The 16975-nt window shown below is 35.8% G+C and overlaps 1 protein-coding gene across 7 annotated transcripts in view; it reads right to left on the bottom strand.

The window, feature by feature from the left end:
* Nucleotides 1-16975, bottom strand: part of PTPRD (protein tyrosine phosphatase receptor type D) — a 458392-nt gene that overhangs the window by 214793 nt on the left and 226624 nt on the right. For 6 of the 7 annotated variants that reach the window (XM_075078277.1, XM_075078282.1, XM_075078275.1 and 3 more), the window contains exons 3-4: nt 4499-4644; nt 188-329 (exon numbers count right to left, since the gene is read on the bottom strand). In XM_075078277.1, the coding sequence (XP_074934378.1) occupies nt 188-329; nt 4499-4644 (288 nt within the window). Of the gene's footprint in view, nt 1-187; nt 330-4498; nt 4645-16975 lie in introns of those variants that run through there. The other variant, XM_075078280.1, reaches the window with a different exon arrangement.

Below are 16975 nucleotides of genomic sequence, written 5' to 3'. Positions count from 1 at the left end.
TATGGTCAAAAAGCATAAACATGATATTGAAGTATTACGTGAAAAAAGATTGTATTTAACAACATTAGGACTATAACAACGCCCATTTAAAAAGAACAGTACTTAACTTTCCAGGAAAGAAACCTCTCTTTTACAACAACATAGCACTTTCAGCTTTATGAATTAAATTAGTTTAGAAAGAACTTACCACGTAAAACAGTCAGTCTCGTGGACACACTTATTTCACCAACACTATTGGAAGCCACACATTCATAAATAGCTTCATCTCGTGGTGTACGCAATGGTTGTATTCTGAGAACTGATCCAGATCCATCATCAAACTCTATTACCTATAGAAGGAAACAAAAGCTGTCACAGATGTTGTTACAAATGCTTATCCCTCAGTTAATCTGTTCACGAACAGTGACCTGTTGGTATTCACATCATCAAAGCCAGGTTCATTTTTCAAATACTCATACCAGGACAACTTCCACACAGATGGGAAAATGTTTAAGTGGCAATGCCTTGTAACATATATTGCTGTTCAGTGAGTATTGGATGGCCACTCTAATACAGTCTGAAGCAAAGGCAGAATGAAAAACAAACAAACAAATAAAACAAACAAACAAAAAAAAACCCAACAAAAAAAAAAACACCAGCTAGCAAGGGCTGTAAGAAAGGATTCTGTAACAACGCTCTTTTATCCTTAGGTCCACCACCAATCTCTCTCCATTCTTTTAGCTTAAGTACTCTACCTTCAAATGCCAGTTACATTCATTTTAATTGCTGCAGGCTATATTCCCACTCTACTCACAGAGTGCAGTTCACTTATTCATTTAGCTCCAAAGTGAAAAAGGGTCAGCAATTTAGGAACTACATAGGACTACTCAGTTTAGCTATTCATTTAGCCCACAGATTATAAGTAAATTTATCCAACAATGTATTAAAAACATGACAATTTAAGAGAGTAAATAATAAGGCTACTCTTTAAGACTGTTTTTCAATTGCAGTATTTAAACAAGAAGTATGAATTTTCATATAGAAAGAATTATCTCAATAGCTCTTATTTCCTTCTTGTTCTGCAGTCAGAATCACATCAGATATTGGTGAGTACTGCAGGACTCCAAACATTGGAAAAGCCTTCCTATTAAGTAATAATACTCACCTATTTAATCTACTTTAAAAAAAAATCTGTCAATAACATACGTTAGGACTACCATGAGGTAAATGGCACTTATCAAGAAAGGACAGTCACTTTTTTTTTTTTTTTAACCAAATGATTAATATTTGGCCATAATTTATGTATACATGCACAAAACAGTTTACATACATGCCTTTTTGCACATACGTTTTTTTTCTATATGTCTAATTTACATGTAAGTAACCTACTAGATCTCTGTACTTGTTGAGAGTAAGAGAAATAAAGTACAGGGCTGTAAACTATGGCTATATGCCCATTATCTTCCCATTTTCATTTAAGAATTGCTCAGTTTATTCTCAGCAGTGGGAGAGGTCTAAGTGGAAATAAGATAAAAACCTGCTCTTTTCTGAGAATAAATTGTTTTGATAGACCACAGGCTGTATTATTTTTCCTTGTTCTTTAAGCAAAGTCATTGTCCTAAACAAACGCAGACACACAAAATCTCCACCTGATCTTGGCACAAACAAAACAATAACTAGAATTCTTGATAAATTGATACTTATGATGGAAAGGAAAATTTCACAATCTTAAAGCAGACAATTTGTAGATAAAAAAATGAAAGCATGGGATCCAAATAATCAGAATCATTACTTAAGAAGACTAATTGTTATTGTTTAAATCTGAACACTGAATAATCCTAGCTGGATGGCTGATAAAAACAATTGCAGCAGACTGGGTTGGGCAAATATTGCAGAGATTAAGTTTCAAATCTGGTGTCTCCAAAATATGTATCGCAAAATGGATTTACTTTTCCTGTGATGAGTTCCCCCCTTTTCTGCTTATCACAGATAGTTAATTTCTCCTGCTCCCGTATCTACCCAATGAGACTTTTTTAAAAAAGCATGAGGTGTTGAATAAAACCAGCCACAGGGTAGAATGGTACAATTTTTAAAACTTTTTTCCCCTTCTCTATTTCAAAATTCCTCTGAGAAAGACTTCTTAGTAAAGTAGATTAATATTATTTGAATTGACTTCAAGCAAGAGAAGAAAAAAGAATCCTCCTGTATCACGTTCACACTATATAGTTGCAAATAAATACAAGATGAAAGATTTAACAGCAAAGTCCCACAAGGTCTTATTGTAGCCTTTAATTTCAGAGGCAATGTATAGGTCTCACCACTATTCTCACTCAGTTGCAAAAATTAGCTTGTCAGCAAGAACATTCCACTTTCAGCAACAGTAATCTTCAAATATATAAACAGGCCACTGTCAAGAGAGAGGGAATAAACTATTTGATCCCCTGTTGCTAGATAAGACAATTGCTACATACACGAAGTTCCAGCAAAAAAGTTCAGGTTCCACATGAGACAAAAAAATCATGGCAAGGTTCATGAAACACTGCAGGAGGCTGTCCAAGTTTACTGGGCAGGTGGGGGAAGTAACCCCCAGCATCCCTGGGAAAGCGTGTGGATAAGATGGCCCACTGAAGTCCTTTCCAGCTGTATTTACTAGGCTGCTATGAAGACAGGTGGCCAGGTAAACCATTTTCATGTCTTGTATTACTAAGTAATCAAACTCAGAGAAATGTAAAATATTAATGTGAAAAAAGAGGAAAAGACACTCAACTAATTATTCTGTTATTGGTGCAGCTGACAATCTCAGATGTTTCTTGCTTCCCAAATGTTCCATACATCTTTTCAGAATCTCATTTCTACTGTTGTTCTGTTCTTATTTAGAGAGTCTATGGCATGAATTAATAGCCTTACTTTGGACAGGAAGGAAGGTTGCTTAAAATACTGATGTGCTCTGCACACTTTATAACTCCTCTGCTCAGTGGTTATAAACAAAATTATAAAATACTTGGTAAGTGTTTTCTATTTATTTTAATTACGTTCCATCTTACTTGGCTGTGCAGCTTGTTCAAAAGTCCACTAATACCATTTTAAAACATTTTAAATTAACTTTTTATAGTTCCATTCAAATATTTTTGTGGACATAAAACTGTTTCATTTTTGCTTATTCTCCCTAAAAACAGGTACAGAGAAAACAATATATGAAGCAAATAAAAGATGCCATATTGCACATAAAACTGAACCTTAACACAGTAAACATGTACATGCCCAATCTTTCACTGTTTAGAACTCACCCTGAGTGAAAATTTTGTGACCAGAAGGGGATAAATTGTGTCGAGTTTATAATAAAATTTCTATTTTAATCCCTCTAGCCAATTACAGGCATGCATATGCTCTGCAAAGTGCAAACAGTTCTTGGCACTAATAGAAATTATTGAAATTCATGCTTTGAAATTGAAATTCATGCTTTTATTTCTCGCATTGTAGTAAACATACAAGCAAAGAATTATATTGGTTAATGAACAAATTCCAATGCCTTTAAATATTTTTTGAACAAAAAAGGAATAACAAAAAATTGGTTTATACAAGAAACACAATTCTTTTCTCCTGATATAAATCTAACCTGCAAGCCAGGGCAAGCAATCTTCCCAAATACTACTAAAAATTAACACAAAAGGCTTCAGTAGTCTGTCAGCTTTTAATAGGTATATCTTAGATAATTTGCTCATAAAATACATGTCAAAACTGTTTGAAATACAAATCAGTCACTTTCCAAACAGTTGTCTTCTTAATGCAGAAGTCTCTTATTTAACATATAAAAATAGTGCAGAGACAGTGAAAATGATACACTTTAGTGCCAGTTTTTTCTTCATGCTAAAGGTCAGTCCTTATTTGATATTAATTGTTCCTGCCACTAAAAGAGGGAACAATATTTGTTGTCTTATTTCCTCCAAATATCCAGTATCCTTTGAACAGATTATCTTCACTATTTCCTTTAATTGAAGGTTTTGGAGAGAGAGGAAACAGCTTTCTCTAAAGCCTTTTCCTAGGTTATTGTTAAGAAAAGAATCAAAAGCAAACAAGTTTTACATTTGCTGTTCAGCAGCAGGGACTACAATTTCCCTTTCATCTCCCACTGCAACAGTGGTAAGCAATTCTGGTATCAGAAGCAGTAGCAGCCTAGGTCTGTTCAATGCACACTGTCACAAAAGGAGGTTGCTTGCTCTCTGGAGACAGGAATCACTGCTCAAATAATTTTCCCTCATCTCCTTCATGGAAAAGATGGCAGGCTGAACAGAAGCATGTCAAGGCTCCCCAGTTAGATCATACAAGTTCAGAAAACAGTAGTAGCAGTTTTCTTTTTAACAGTGCTATGCATAACTACTTTGCAAAATAAAAACTTCATGAAGACCACTTCCACTAACTTATCCCAAATAGTCAGAGCTATTTTGCTTAATCACTGATAATAAGGCACACATATTGGGATTAGAAGTTTTTCAGAGGAACAGAACAATGGACCTAATACCTCAAATCTCTGATTGCTGACTTTCTTTCCCTTTTTGTTCCAGACAATTTTAGGTCTTGGATCTCCTGTGGCTTGACAGATGAATGAGGCGACCCCTCCAGAAACCCCTGTCTGGTCAACAGGAGTTCTTGTAAACTTTGGTGGTGCTGAAACAGACAAAAAGATAACAAAATAAATCTTAAGTAGTAAACATAAAATGTAAGCCATGTCAGGATTTCAAAATTAAAAAAGGAGACATTTTGTTTCTCCAGTGACAGTATTCACCTGCAAGAGAAAGCATTAAAAAAAAAAACAACCCAAAGGTCAGGAGAGTACTTACAGATTTTACTAGTGAAATTTATATTAAAACGGAAATCTGACAGCATCAGGAAAGCAAGAACACACTTTATATTTTATCACCATTACAAATAAAAAATCCAATTTGTCTTCTGTTGCAAAATGAGCTCATCAATCGGCTGTAATAAGATCATGATTTATGACTTGATGCTACAACCACAGGATGTCATGAAAATGGGATTCCCACCTTTGAGCCATTAAAATTAGTGGCATTTAGGAGAAAGCATTTGTAAGTTTGCAGTGAGGGAGGTAAATGACTATGTATTAAGAGTCCACACAGGTAACAGAACAGAGATTTACCCCTGGGCACAGTTTCACGTTTAACTCCTGTACATTCCCAAATTATTCTACTCTGTCAGAAAGAAGTGAAAAAAGATCCAACTATTGCAACAACAGGAGAGAGAAATTGATAAATCACTTTAAAAGTATGAAAAGGCATTTTAATTAATTATTCCTTTTATTTCTGTTACAAGGTAACTAAAATTCATTTATCAGCCTTGTGGTGAAACAAAACTTTGGACCTTACTCTAATACAAGACATGACTTCTAAAGATTTAATATAAAAATCTGTGAGATTGTGGCTAACCACAGTATAGAAATGTTGATCAGTTCCTGTAAGTATTTACATAATTCTGTTCCTTAGCTGAGAAATTTTTAGAGATCCAGTGCAATTTAAGATGCTGATTTGAATGATATGAAGTTAATACTCAGGGCCGATAAATGATAAAAAACTCAGATCTTTACTATATAGTCTTTCTCAGTTTTAAGTTGTTACATGTAGTTGCTCTATAGCAGCTGTTGTAATTCATTTTTGCTCTCACCTTCAACTTTCAGCAGTCAGCAACTCTTTGTTTTCAACCTCTTCACTCTTCTTCACTTTCCTCTCTTAGTTCTGACAGTTATGTACCCATGCTGTACTAGTTTTCATCTCTAACTTGCTGCTCTTCACTTCTGATGTCTAAAACCTTATTATGCTGAACTGGCCCTTCCACAGGAAATACTTCTTGTCAGCATGTTTATTTAAATGTCAGAAACCCATCAGACTACAAGTATGCCTGTATGTAACACTGGAAGAAATCCTGAAATAATTTAAAATGCCAAGAAAATATGATGTGGCCATTATTATGAAAAAACTCAGTAAAAGGCCATTATGTTGCTATATTAAATATCAGAGTACACAGATTGTCCTAAGTTTACAAAATAAAATGAGTCTTTTTAATGCTACCCCTAACATACCAGTAACAAAGACAGTTTTAAGAAAAAGCAGTAAAAATATAGTGTTCCTGAAAACCTGCATGCTTTTTTGTTTAGTGGAGATGTCAGGCAAAATTGTTATTGCTCAACTTTTCAGAATGCTCAAGGGTGCTTGAACTATCTGTTGTGCTAATTTTGCCTGGTGAACATGTACCTGAAACCACATGCAAAAGCAAATCTGAGCACAGCAAAATAGCGTGCCACTGCTGCCACAGGGAACTTACGAAAGAACTCTGATGCAAAAAAATTGCCAAAACCATGGCAAATAAAACACACTTAGACCAAAGAAACTAAAAATTCTTTTCCAAGACATGAGCTTTATGCCTGGATCACAGAAACGACAGAAATGTATTCTGATGAAGAGCATCTGGGTTTTACCAAAACTGCTAGCTCTGAATCCTTTTCTATGCATGTGTTAACTCAGCACTCTGATATGTAAAGAGACATGACTGAACCTGATATGCTGATATTCTGTGGCACAAGTTGTGATTGTGTGCCACCAAGTGAAAAATGATGCGCTGCCATTCCCTTTTTATTCTTTTTGACATTTTGTGAATTCAGTGTTGAACCTCGAACTAATGGAAGAAAAACACTGCATAGACAAGTCCATCAGCACAGAGTAACTATGTAAAGTAGCTCATAGGGAGCTTTTAAATTCTGAATTTATGTCTCGCTCATACATTCAGTGACTGCCCAACTGATAATTTCAATACCAATAAAGTAACTTACTTCCTTAGAGGCACGGTCTGTTTTGGAAAATTTGCCAATTTTGCCATGCATTACAAGGGTCAAGGATGGAAAGCAACTCAATTTAAGAGCTTAAGAGCCATGCTGTGCATTTATTCCTGCAGCACTTCACTTAATACCTTGGGACCCGGAAAACTGCAGGTTTTTAAACAACAAACAAAACCAAAGCAACGAAAAATGATAATCAAATGCCATGTTGACTATATTAAATTAGCACTGCCAGTCACCATCATCTATGGTTGGCATGCTTTTACTAATATTTAATACCTTGTATTAATGATAACAATCATAAAATACAGATAAAGGGGAATTCCTTCCCTCCTGATCAGACACTCCAATGGTGCAGTTCAGGTGAACACAAGAGAGCTTGCACTAATTCACACCATATGACAATTTACCTTTCCCATTTCTGCTGAACACAAAAGAAACAAATAAAATCCCCTGTATCTCCAACGTTCTGCAAGCCACAAAGCTATTTATCAAGTAGTGCAAAGAACAATATATATGAAACTCAAAAATCTCCACCAAACTTAACTGCCATTAAAGGTAAAATCAGTTTTCTGATGATTTCTTAATCTAGGACGGGGACAAACCTGGCAAAGGGCTGTAACTGCTATGACTTCTTATGAAAATTGCTTATCAGCTTCTGCACAGCTGTATCTACATACTGGAGTTGCTGAAATAGGGATGAATACCTAATGTGGTTCTGGTAGCTACCTGAAGACTATTTTTCAAGTCCTACGTGAATTTTTGCTGGACCGACAATTAGTAAAGCTGTTGTTTGTTAACTAACAACACTTGCTACAAAGGATATAGACGCAAAAGACAAGCGCAGTTGTTACATAATGATGTAACACCCTATTTGTAGTCATTTTTCAAGAAAAAAAGGTTTTAAGGTTGTATGTAAAGACCACATTATTGTATGTGAAGACTGATATTATCTACATCAATAAATCAGCTTCGCATTCCAATATAGAAGGAACTGTGATGATGTTTGTGTTTCACTTAGACCGTAATCTAGCTGAAAAAATAAGTTATGTGGCTCATCAAAGTTTCCTTTTGCATAAGTAATTCCTGTACAAAAACATTGCCACAACTGTTCCCCAGAGCCTAATCTTGGAAGTAAGACAGTTATCTCTGACGTATCATACAGTATCAGAAAAGGTAAATTACTATTAAAACATAGATAATTTTATCTGAAACAGGAAACTTATAGTAGTCCTGTACACTTCAGACATTTTAATGCATACAATGGTCGTTTTCAGCAGTTCATCTTTAAAGTCACAAAATTAAATTTAATTTGGCAATTCATTTAAATTCTCCACTTCAGACCCAGCAGCTGCAACAGAAGGATACCAGTGTCTGCATGTTTAATAGGTGTGAGGTTAAACTCATTTATGGTCAAAAGATGCTCAGACTATGGTGATAGTAGTCAGCCAGCCATGGAGAAAGATATGTATTATGCAATCTATCTTTTCTTTAGTCAATCAACATGTTCATTTCATTACATATAAAGCGACCATGATCAGTGTAAGGGTATATGAAATCATAACCACAAAAGAAACAAAAATGAAAAGTAGTATTTGTTGCTTCTGTCTTTATAAAGATTGTTAATTAAGGTTTGACACTAATTATCTCCACAATTAATGTTGTCAGTTTCTTGACATTGATTCTGACCTAAGCTGCTAGGCAGTCTGATAGCAAACACAATTACACTGCACTCACAGTTGTGCCTATTAACATGAGGGCAATTTTGATGGAGAACTGACAACTATTTTCAATCTGCCTCAACAACAGCAGTGCAGAGCCCAACAAAAACTTGCTGCAGCACACTTCATTAAGCACAGCAACAATCTATATGGGAACCTTCCAGTGCAATTAAATCTGCCAAAAAAAATCAGATGTAATAGGTTATCAGCTATGATATCACAGCCTTTCCACACTTTTGAAACTCTACTTGGTCACATTTCAATAAAGCCACAATTGAAAGAAGTGTAATTAAGATAACTAAAGTAAAATTCAGTTAAAATCAGCACCTCATATTTCTGGACTTGAACTCTCTTGTGGGTATCACCAAAATTGCAGCAATATTGGCCATTAAATACAAACAACACAAGTTTTGTTTGTTTCAGCTGGTTTATCTACCAGGGCCTACTCAGATATTTGTGCTGACAGTGATTATTGATACTTTGTCGGAAAAAATGTTACAGCAGAAGATCTCCGTAACTTGGACTTATGGTATGTACCACAAGCTTTGCCATTCAAGGTCAGAGGGCTCCCATCCTCTGATGCTTTTTATGCACTCCTTGCTGGGACTCCTGAGAAGCTCAAGTGACAACTATAGAACTATTGCAAACTGCACTCTAGTATATAAAGAAAAAATTAATTTATTGCTACCTCACCTTAAACTTACTGAGCTTTAATTTGTTTGTTTCAAGGAGTTTAAGTCTGTATAAGTTAGGCTGCTGCTTCAACAAGCAGTCAAGCAATCCCCCTAAAGGGCACAGGAACTTCTGAAATATTGATATTTACCACTATCCAGAACGAAGCTGTCCTTTTTTGCATATTGAGGCTCCATAAAATGTATTTATAACATGACACTAAAATAACTCACTTGGATTGTAAAGTTTTCATAGCTTTGCATGAGAATAAGACATTTCCTTCTTCTCTTTTTCAGCTCCGTGTTGGCTTTTGTAAGTTCAAGTACAATTCTGAAGTCATGAATGGAATTAACTAATTCACATTTCATCACGTTACAGAATTATCTAACTGTTTTATTGTTGCTTTTCTGTACTCTGTGCTGTGTTTTGAGGACATGTAATACTTTTCCTCTGCACTCAAAAAAAAAAATCTGACAGAATGTTTTTTAATTTAGTTTTTGAATTTTTAATTCAACCCCCTTCTTTCCGCAGGTACTGAGAGCTATTCTGGTGTAGAGACGTTTTTATGGACATAACTCCTCTACTTAAGAGATGAATATAAGACTTCACCCTTTTTAAACATAAAGTGAAAGCTAATGGGATTTCTGCAGCCCAGGTATAGCAAGCTTAGCATGTAGACCTACTACGGAGAAGAAATAGAGAGAATACAGTCCTTAATATATTTCTGTTTCTAGACCTTCTATTTGGGGTGTATGGATGTTCCTAGTATACCATAATTCAATTTACAATTAAACTTTATCACATGCTTGAAACATGAAGAAGTTTCCTAAATCAGTATAAAAATTTCCAAAAATCATATCATATCATATCCTTTGTCAATATTCATAGCAAGTGTGACTAAAGTAACAAAGACACTAGAAAAAATTAAACATGCTAAGATGCTTCTTTCAAACACCCTATTTACTTGTAAATTAATATATACTGATGTTTCAGGAAACTCCTAAAAAATTACAGTAACTTTTTGCTTGTAAAGGTTTGTTTTGTAGCAATAAAAGCTGAAAGATGATAACATCACAACTGTTCCCATGGAGCCTTTTCATCTGACACTCTGAAATGCAGGTTGAGCACAGAGTAAATAATGTGGTCTGGCAGGTGCCCATGCACTTTGGGGTACTGCACACACACCATCACAAGAATCACTGTCACTTAGTGTAGGGCCCCTATGTATTACTGGTCTAGTGACATCAAGTTTCACTGGGTTATGTGACTGGACTCATTCCTAGTTATAAATTCTGAAGTCATTCTTCCCATACCAAATTATACACTCAGAAAATTCCTACATGGGGTGGAAAAAAAAAAAAAAAAAGAAAAAAATAGGAATAATAGAAATATTCTTTATTCACCCCACATCCCACATTGCAATATTCACTGTGTCCCACTGACTTATCAGCAACTGCTATATATTATAAGTAAACAGGCCATAAACTGGTTCACATTCAGTAGTGCTGAAGGCTCCTGTCCTAGTAAAAATGAACAAATGTTCCATGTAATCTCAGCCTGATACTGTATAGATACATTACAAATTACATCAGTTATTATTCTTTTCACAATTCCTCTAGGAATTAATATACTAAAAAAACCTACTGTAAATATACATAATATTTAACAGAAGGGCTTTGTGTGCTCATTTATTTATTCAAAAGAATTTTCAAAGCACACTCATTTACAGCATTCACTGCTAATTTATTCCTTAATCATAACTTGTGATATCAGTTAGACAGATCATTGTTATAAGCAATTGTTTTGCCTTAATTCTAACCTGCACTTACAGTGGACCTGCAAATTGGCTATGTAAGAAAGTTAATTAGCTTTTTATTTGTATAAGGATGAGCAACAGTTTGTATTGATGAAATCTGCATAAAGAAATCCTAAAGTTCCCAACTAGTATGTTCCTAGAGGCTCTTGTCTGTCAGTCACAAGCTGGTGAAATTTTCCTGTTTCTCACTGTAAACATCTTAAAACTGCATCATCCTTACATCCTTCAGCAAGAATAACAGCAACAATGCAATCTTCAAATGCCATCATACTCTGAGCAGCTGAACAGTTTTATTTTCATCTGTGAACTACTAAATGCAATCCAACTATTCCACTAATTCCAGTTGAAGACCTTGATCCATTTGGTTCACAAAAATTATTTGCAGGTACAGACACAGGTTTCTCAAAATCCTGGGTGAAGGAAACGCAGCTATACAGGGGTGACAATATCCTCTTAAAAACCCAACCCCTACAACAATGCTCATAAAATCTTTAAAATATAATCAAAACGTTTATCTCCACACCTTCTTTCTGCTACTTACATACTTCTAAAACAAAATCAGTCAAAAGAAACAATTATGTAAAAAAAAGTCTTGGTTTTTTTGGGGTGTTGTTGGGGTTTTTTACAGTTTAGCCGTCATCGCCAGTTCCCCAGCCTTCAAACAGCCAGAAAATAACCATCCTACAAATTTACTAAGCATCTCAAAAATAGATTATTATTTCCTGATCTCTCAAGGAAAATATTAAGTCAGGACTATCTTTATGTTTACAAATTTTCTGCAATGCACAGTGTTGGTTTACTAGGCTGACCATTGGGTTTAGTCTTCCCTGAAATACGAAATCAAATTACATACTTACAAGTAAGGCCTTACAGGTAGAATAGGTAGGTTACATTTTCCAAAAGGTCTAATGTTAAAATAGCACATTCCTAATTTTTACCTCCAGGCTGTGCAGACCTTGGTACCAGCTCATTTCGTTGTGGATTATGTATGCTTTTTTAGAGACAGACATTATCTGAGCCCTAGGGACATGGAAGGAATACAAACCAACACAGACAGCAGCAGACATGTATTTGCCAACTAACATCATCCCTCCACACTCCATACTCATTTACAGTTTATAGTAACTGGCAGAAAGAAAAAGACTTCCATAAATATAAAGAACCTATGCGAAAAATCTGTGAAAAAGCCTTTTATTAATACTACGGACCAATATGTTTATACCCTAAGTAGGACGAATCTGAAGAATTTATCGCTCTGCTTTTTCTATTCAAACTGTTGCAGGCAACCTGATAACAATTTAAGTTGGTTTTGTCACATATTATTAGGACACTTACTGTAAAACTGAGACCAGCCATTAACTACTGCCTCAGCAGAGTGCTGTTGTGCTAAGCCTAATGAGAAGCCAGAGCTGACAGGCCATCGGAGTCAGCCTCCTCAATGATCAGAAGAAAGGAGAAGTCTCCTGAAGCCAGACCCACTCACAACCCCATCTCCTCTTGCCTTCAACCCCAAAGCTGCGCACACAGCTTTACCTGCCAGTGCTATCACCCATTACCTTCACTACAAAATTCAACCTTCTTTTAAATATCACTACAGAAAATGAACAGTTTTACACATTTGTTTCTAAATCTCCTCTTTTTTACTCCAGTGTCTGTCTCTTCAGTTGTTTCTATACAAGCATTCTGGTTTACGCTATTTTAAGAAATAAGAATCAGAACGCTTGGTTGTAGTATTTGATTAAGCTGAGCACTGAAAGATATAGATGTAGCATTAAGTACCTGCTATGCAGTAAATGCACAGGAGGGCAAGAATTACTTTTTCTCTTTCCCATGCCTATAGGAATTCCAACACTGTAAATTTAACCCAATTGCTCATATACCTTTAAGTTATACACCAGCACATGTGTTCAAATGAACAATACAAAACAAAATAGGTATAAGCTTGTGTGTCACATAGAGTATATGCAAAATTTGGGTGGGGCTTAATCTACCTGAGTTAGAAAGAGGAACTTGCTAGTTAATCCAGTACTAAGCCTTCTTCCAGTAGCAAATGAAAAGTATAAAGCCTCTTGAATCTAAAAGGTTAGTGACGTGCACCACTTCATCCCCAAGGAACATTACATAACCTTGTCATATTCACTAATTTAATGAAAGGAAATTCCGCTTCAAAGCTCTCTACTGCTTCTTTTTCAAATTTTAATGTCTGCAGACTCCATATGAATTATTTGGTAACTGAGAGCTGACACTCCTTTTCAATGTGCAAAGTAGAAGCAGCGGATCTTAAAATGCCAGGCAAGCTCGTCTCTTTCCAGAGGAGTTTTGCTCTAAGAGAAATGGGGGAATAATGAGATCCTAGTGGTAAGAGTTTCAATTACTGACTGAGAGTATCTAGGTTAGGACTGGAGAGATGGCCTTTACTGGGGTTTCAGTCAGTCTTACTAAAACCCTCAAAATACAGGTTCCAAAAGTAGGAAGAATAAAACTGGGGCACTGTAACAACTGAGTGAAGCTTCCACTCATTTTTGATTTATCTAAACACAACAAAATGCATGCTTGGCCATTTATATACAAGGCAGATTGCTGATTAGTGACTGTGAAAGCAAAATAATCTATCAAATTATGAGGCTGACTCAAACAGAAAAGAAACCATCAAACTCTACATATTAAATATGGTTCAATGTTAATTCTGGACAAGGCACTCATATAAGCAAATCCTCATAACTCCTGTTCAAGAAGAAGAGGAATTAATAAAATTCTGACTAAGAACAAACCACAGGACTTACTTTCATCTAAGTATCATCCTTCTTTTCCAATATCAGAGGCAAACTGCCTTGTTACCAATACCCCAAATGGCCAGCACATCAAAGGGGAAAAGCACTCTGCTAGCTACAATCTGCTACTATGCTCTGTGAAAGTGACCTAAGATCCTAGTCTTTTCCCAACATGCCTACGTGGATGAAGTGCCTTAATGTTATCCACTTACTGTAAAATCATCCCTAGCTCAAGCCAGCTGAAGGTAAAGCAAGAAAAACTTATAAAACTCAGAATATATATGTTATCAAGTTTATAAGGATACAGGTGATAGAAAACTCAAAGTCATTCAATCTTTATATTGCAGTTTCCAAACCTAAAAGACCTTCCTTCTTCACTTCTGTTTCCAGATAAGGTGAGGAGGCTTAGCTTAGGGACCAAGCCCTTGGCCAAATACTAGTCCCCAGCCTTCGTCCCCAACAGAAGAGGAATATACCCAATCTGTTCCCTTGGTGTATGAAGGTGACCTTCAGGTTTATGAAACCTGTCTCAAATATAATAACTGACCTTCAACTTAGTGACAGGTGGTTTATATCTTCTCCTCTTTTGAAGCATTCTGAACAGAGTCATGTCCTGTCCTGGTGGTAAACATATAGTCTCTTTCTTTGTTGGGTTAAACTGCTGAAGGGCAGACTGTTGTTACTTGGAGCAAATGTACACGTGCATTTAATCAAATCTTACAGTCCATATGAAGATATAGAGTTGAGGGCATTAAAGGGGTTTCAGATTACTTTCTACTTGCAAACCAGCATTAAAAGATGGCATGCCTTGACATAAGCATAATTAATTGAGCTAAACTGCTTAATAAGAAGACTGTATCATTAAGCTTGCTATTTAAAAAAAAATACTAGTTAGTAGAGATTCATAAATCTTTCTTTCCTTCTTACAAGGTTAGAACTACTTCATCCCAGAACTTGGTCAACACCTCTCTCCTGCTCTACAACAATTGATTATATGAAATCTAAATTAGCTGTCCAGCCAAGCAGAGAGACTGTATGTTCCTCTTACCAGCAATGCTGTGAGAGCTATGCGATGCAGCACAGCCTCAGCTGTACTGAAAGACAGGTTGGTGTGGCCTGTAAGATGATACGTTACTGATGCATAAGCAGACATTCATAAATTAGGTCAGAAAACTGTTTATAGGTATTAAAAAAGATTCAGTAATGAAAGGCCCCAGTGGACCATCCCAATTCCTTGCCTACAAGTCACTTAAAATATGTCAGTACAAGTAGCCTGCTCTGGGATACGGTTATGCAGATATAAAAGCACTGATTAGAATGTCTTTACACTGGCAGTGTTTTTGATACTGTGTGTTTTTGGTACTACACAAGTGTCCTACTGTGTATAGCTCCTGCTGCGAATACAAGCTCCTACAAGTCACATTTTGTTATTAGTAAGGATAAAGCACTGCCAATATGCAAAAAACACTACTCCTAAACTGCAGTTTTGTAATTAAAACTTCATCTGCTCTATGAACTTCTTCTATAGCAGCTATATTGCTCTAACTCCTCTCCATTAAAGTTATGCCAGCAGAAATCTTAAGTATGGTATATATAATATATTCAAGAATGTGAAAACTAAAATTTCATATAAAGGTATGCACAACAAAGTTTTAACTAGCTCAAAAAATCAGTTAAATAACCAACCAACCAAACATAACCAAAAGAAAGATATCACCACATAAAGGTAAACCTCTAATTACTACAAGTCCATTTCTGTTTTAATTCGGATATGTGACAGCACTTTGTACAATGATGTTCTGCAATCTATTACCTAAAATCACTGAAGAGTACAATTATTTCATACCCTGTATGTCGCTGTAGCATTGCACTTGCTTTACAGGAATTTTGCATGGTCATTCATGCTACTGAAATGATTTTAATATAATTTTCAGTAATTAGAAATACACCTAAATAGATAATCCTGGCCTACAATGCTGTGTCTAGGTTACACCTATCAAATCTGCATCTCACAATGATATAGTCCATTCCTCTCTCTTTAACATAAATTAACTCTTCTTCTAAATAAAAAAAAAAAAAAAAAAGGAGATACCAAGGAATCATGACACTACATGGAACTGACATTCAGTGAAGGGCATGCTATTTAAAAGAGAACGTAACGACAAATTCAGGGTGAAAGAGGGGTAAGGGTCTTATGTGTGGCCAAATACCATGCTGTAAGAGGAAATCTTCCACTAGCATTCTCCAGCTTCTTTTGCCATTGAATACAAAGCTCTTCTGTTACTGAACTGAAGAAGCCAGGAATCATTTTGTTTCATTCATACAGGCTATTTACAGTGTCAAAGTTAAAAGCACTGCCAAGTGATTTTTATTAATGGGGTATACACAGATTGTGAAGAGCCTCACTTTTGTTTGGTCATCTCCTTTAGAAGGAATTCTCATCAAATACCACAATTCTGCTTTATCCTCACTTGAGAAAACCAACAGTGGCCCAGACATGAGTACTCTTATTCCATTCTTACTCTCCTCTCATGTGTCATCCTTGTCTGATGGCCTTCTTGCTCGATTCACAGCTGTTCTGAGACCAAGCTAAACTGGAACATTTCAGATGTGTGTGGTCTACAGAAAGTCAGTGAGGGCAATACAGAATCAACAAAGTTAATTCACCTGGGCTTCACGTCATACCTATCTGTGAAGTGATTATATTTTTACAGTGAAAGACCCCTCAGAAGTTGGGACGATGACTGTACCACTGAAATACAGATGTGCAGAGGTGATCTCAGCAGGGTCTGAAAAACATTTTCAAGTTAGTGATTTTACACTAAGTACTCGCAATGCATTCTATGATTTCATCCAGTCTACTGTTCTTAAGGCATACTTGGTGTTTTAGAAGATTACAAAACACAAGCTTGCAAGAGTTTTGTAGGACACAATGAAGACTTTCTTGAAAAAAGACTAATGTACATTTGCCCTGTCATAGAGATTTTCACTCTGAAACCTCCATCATAATTGGAAACCACAGTCATGCCCATCTTTAAAATAAAAGTGAAGATTATTGAAATGTGACTACAAGTAAGGATTGCACTCGCCATTTTGCTTTCACAGGCAAACACATTCTTTCCAATTATTATAAAAACAAAAAGTAGTATCAGTCCTAGTCATGGTTCCCTTC

Source organism: Phalacrocorax aristotelis, chromosome Z, assembly GCF_949628215.1.
Source record: "Phalacrocorax aristotelis chromosome Z, bGulAri2.1, whole genome shotgun sequence".
NCBI lineage: Eukaryota > Metazoa > Chordata > Aves > Suliformes > Phalacrocoracidae > Phalacrocorax > Phalacrocorax aristotelis.
The sequence above is the reverse complement of the archived record's forward strand: the minus strand, read 5'-3'. Positions and strand labels throughout refer to the sequence as shown.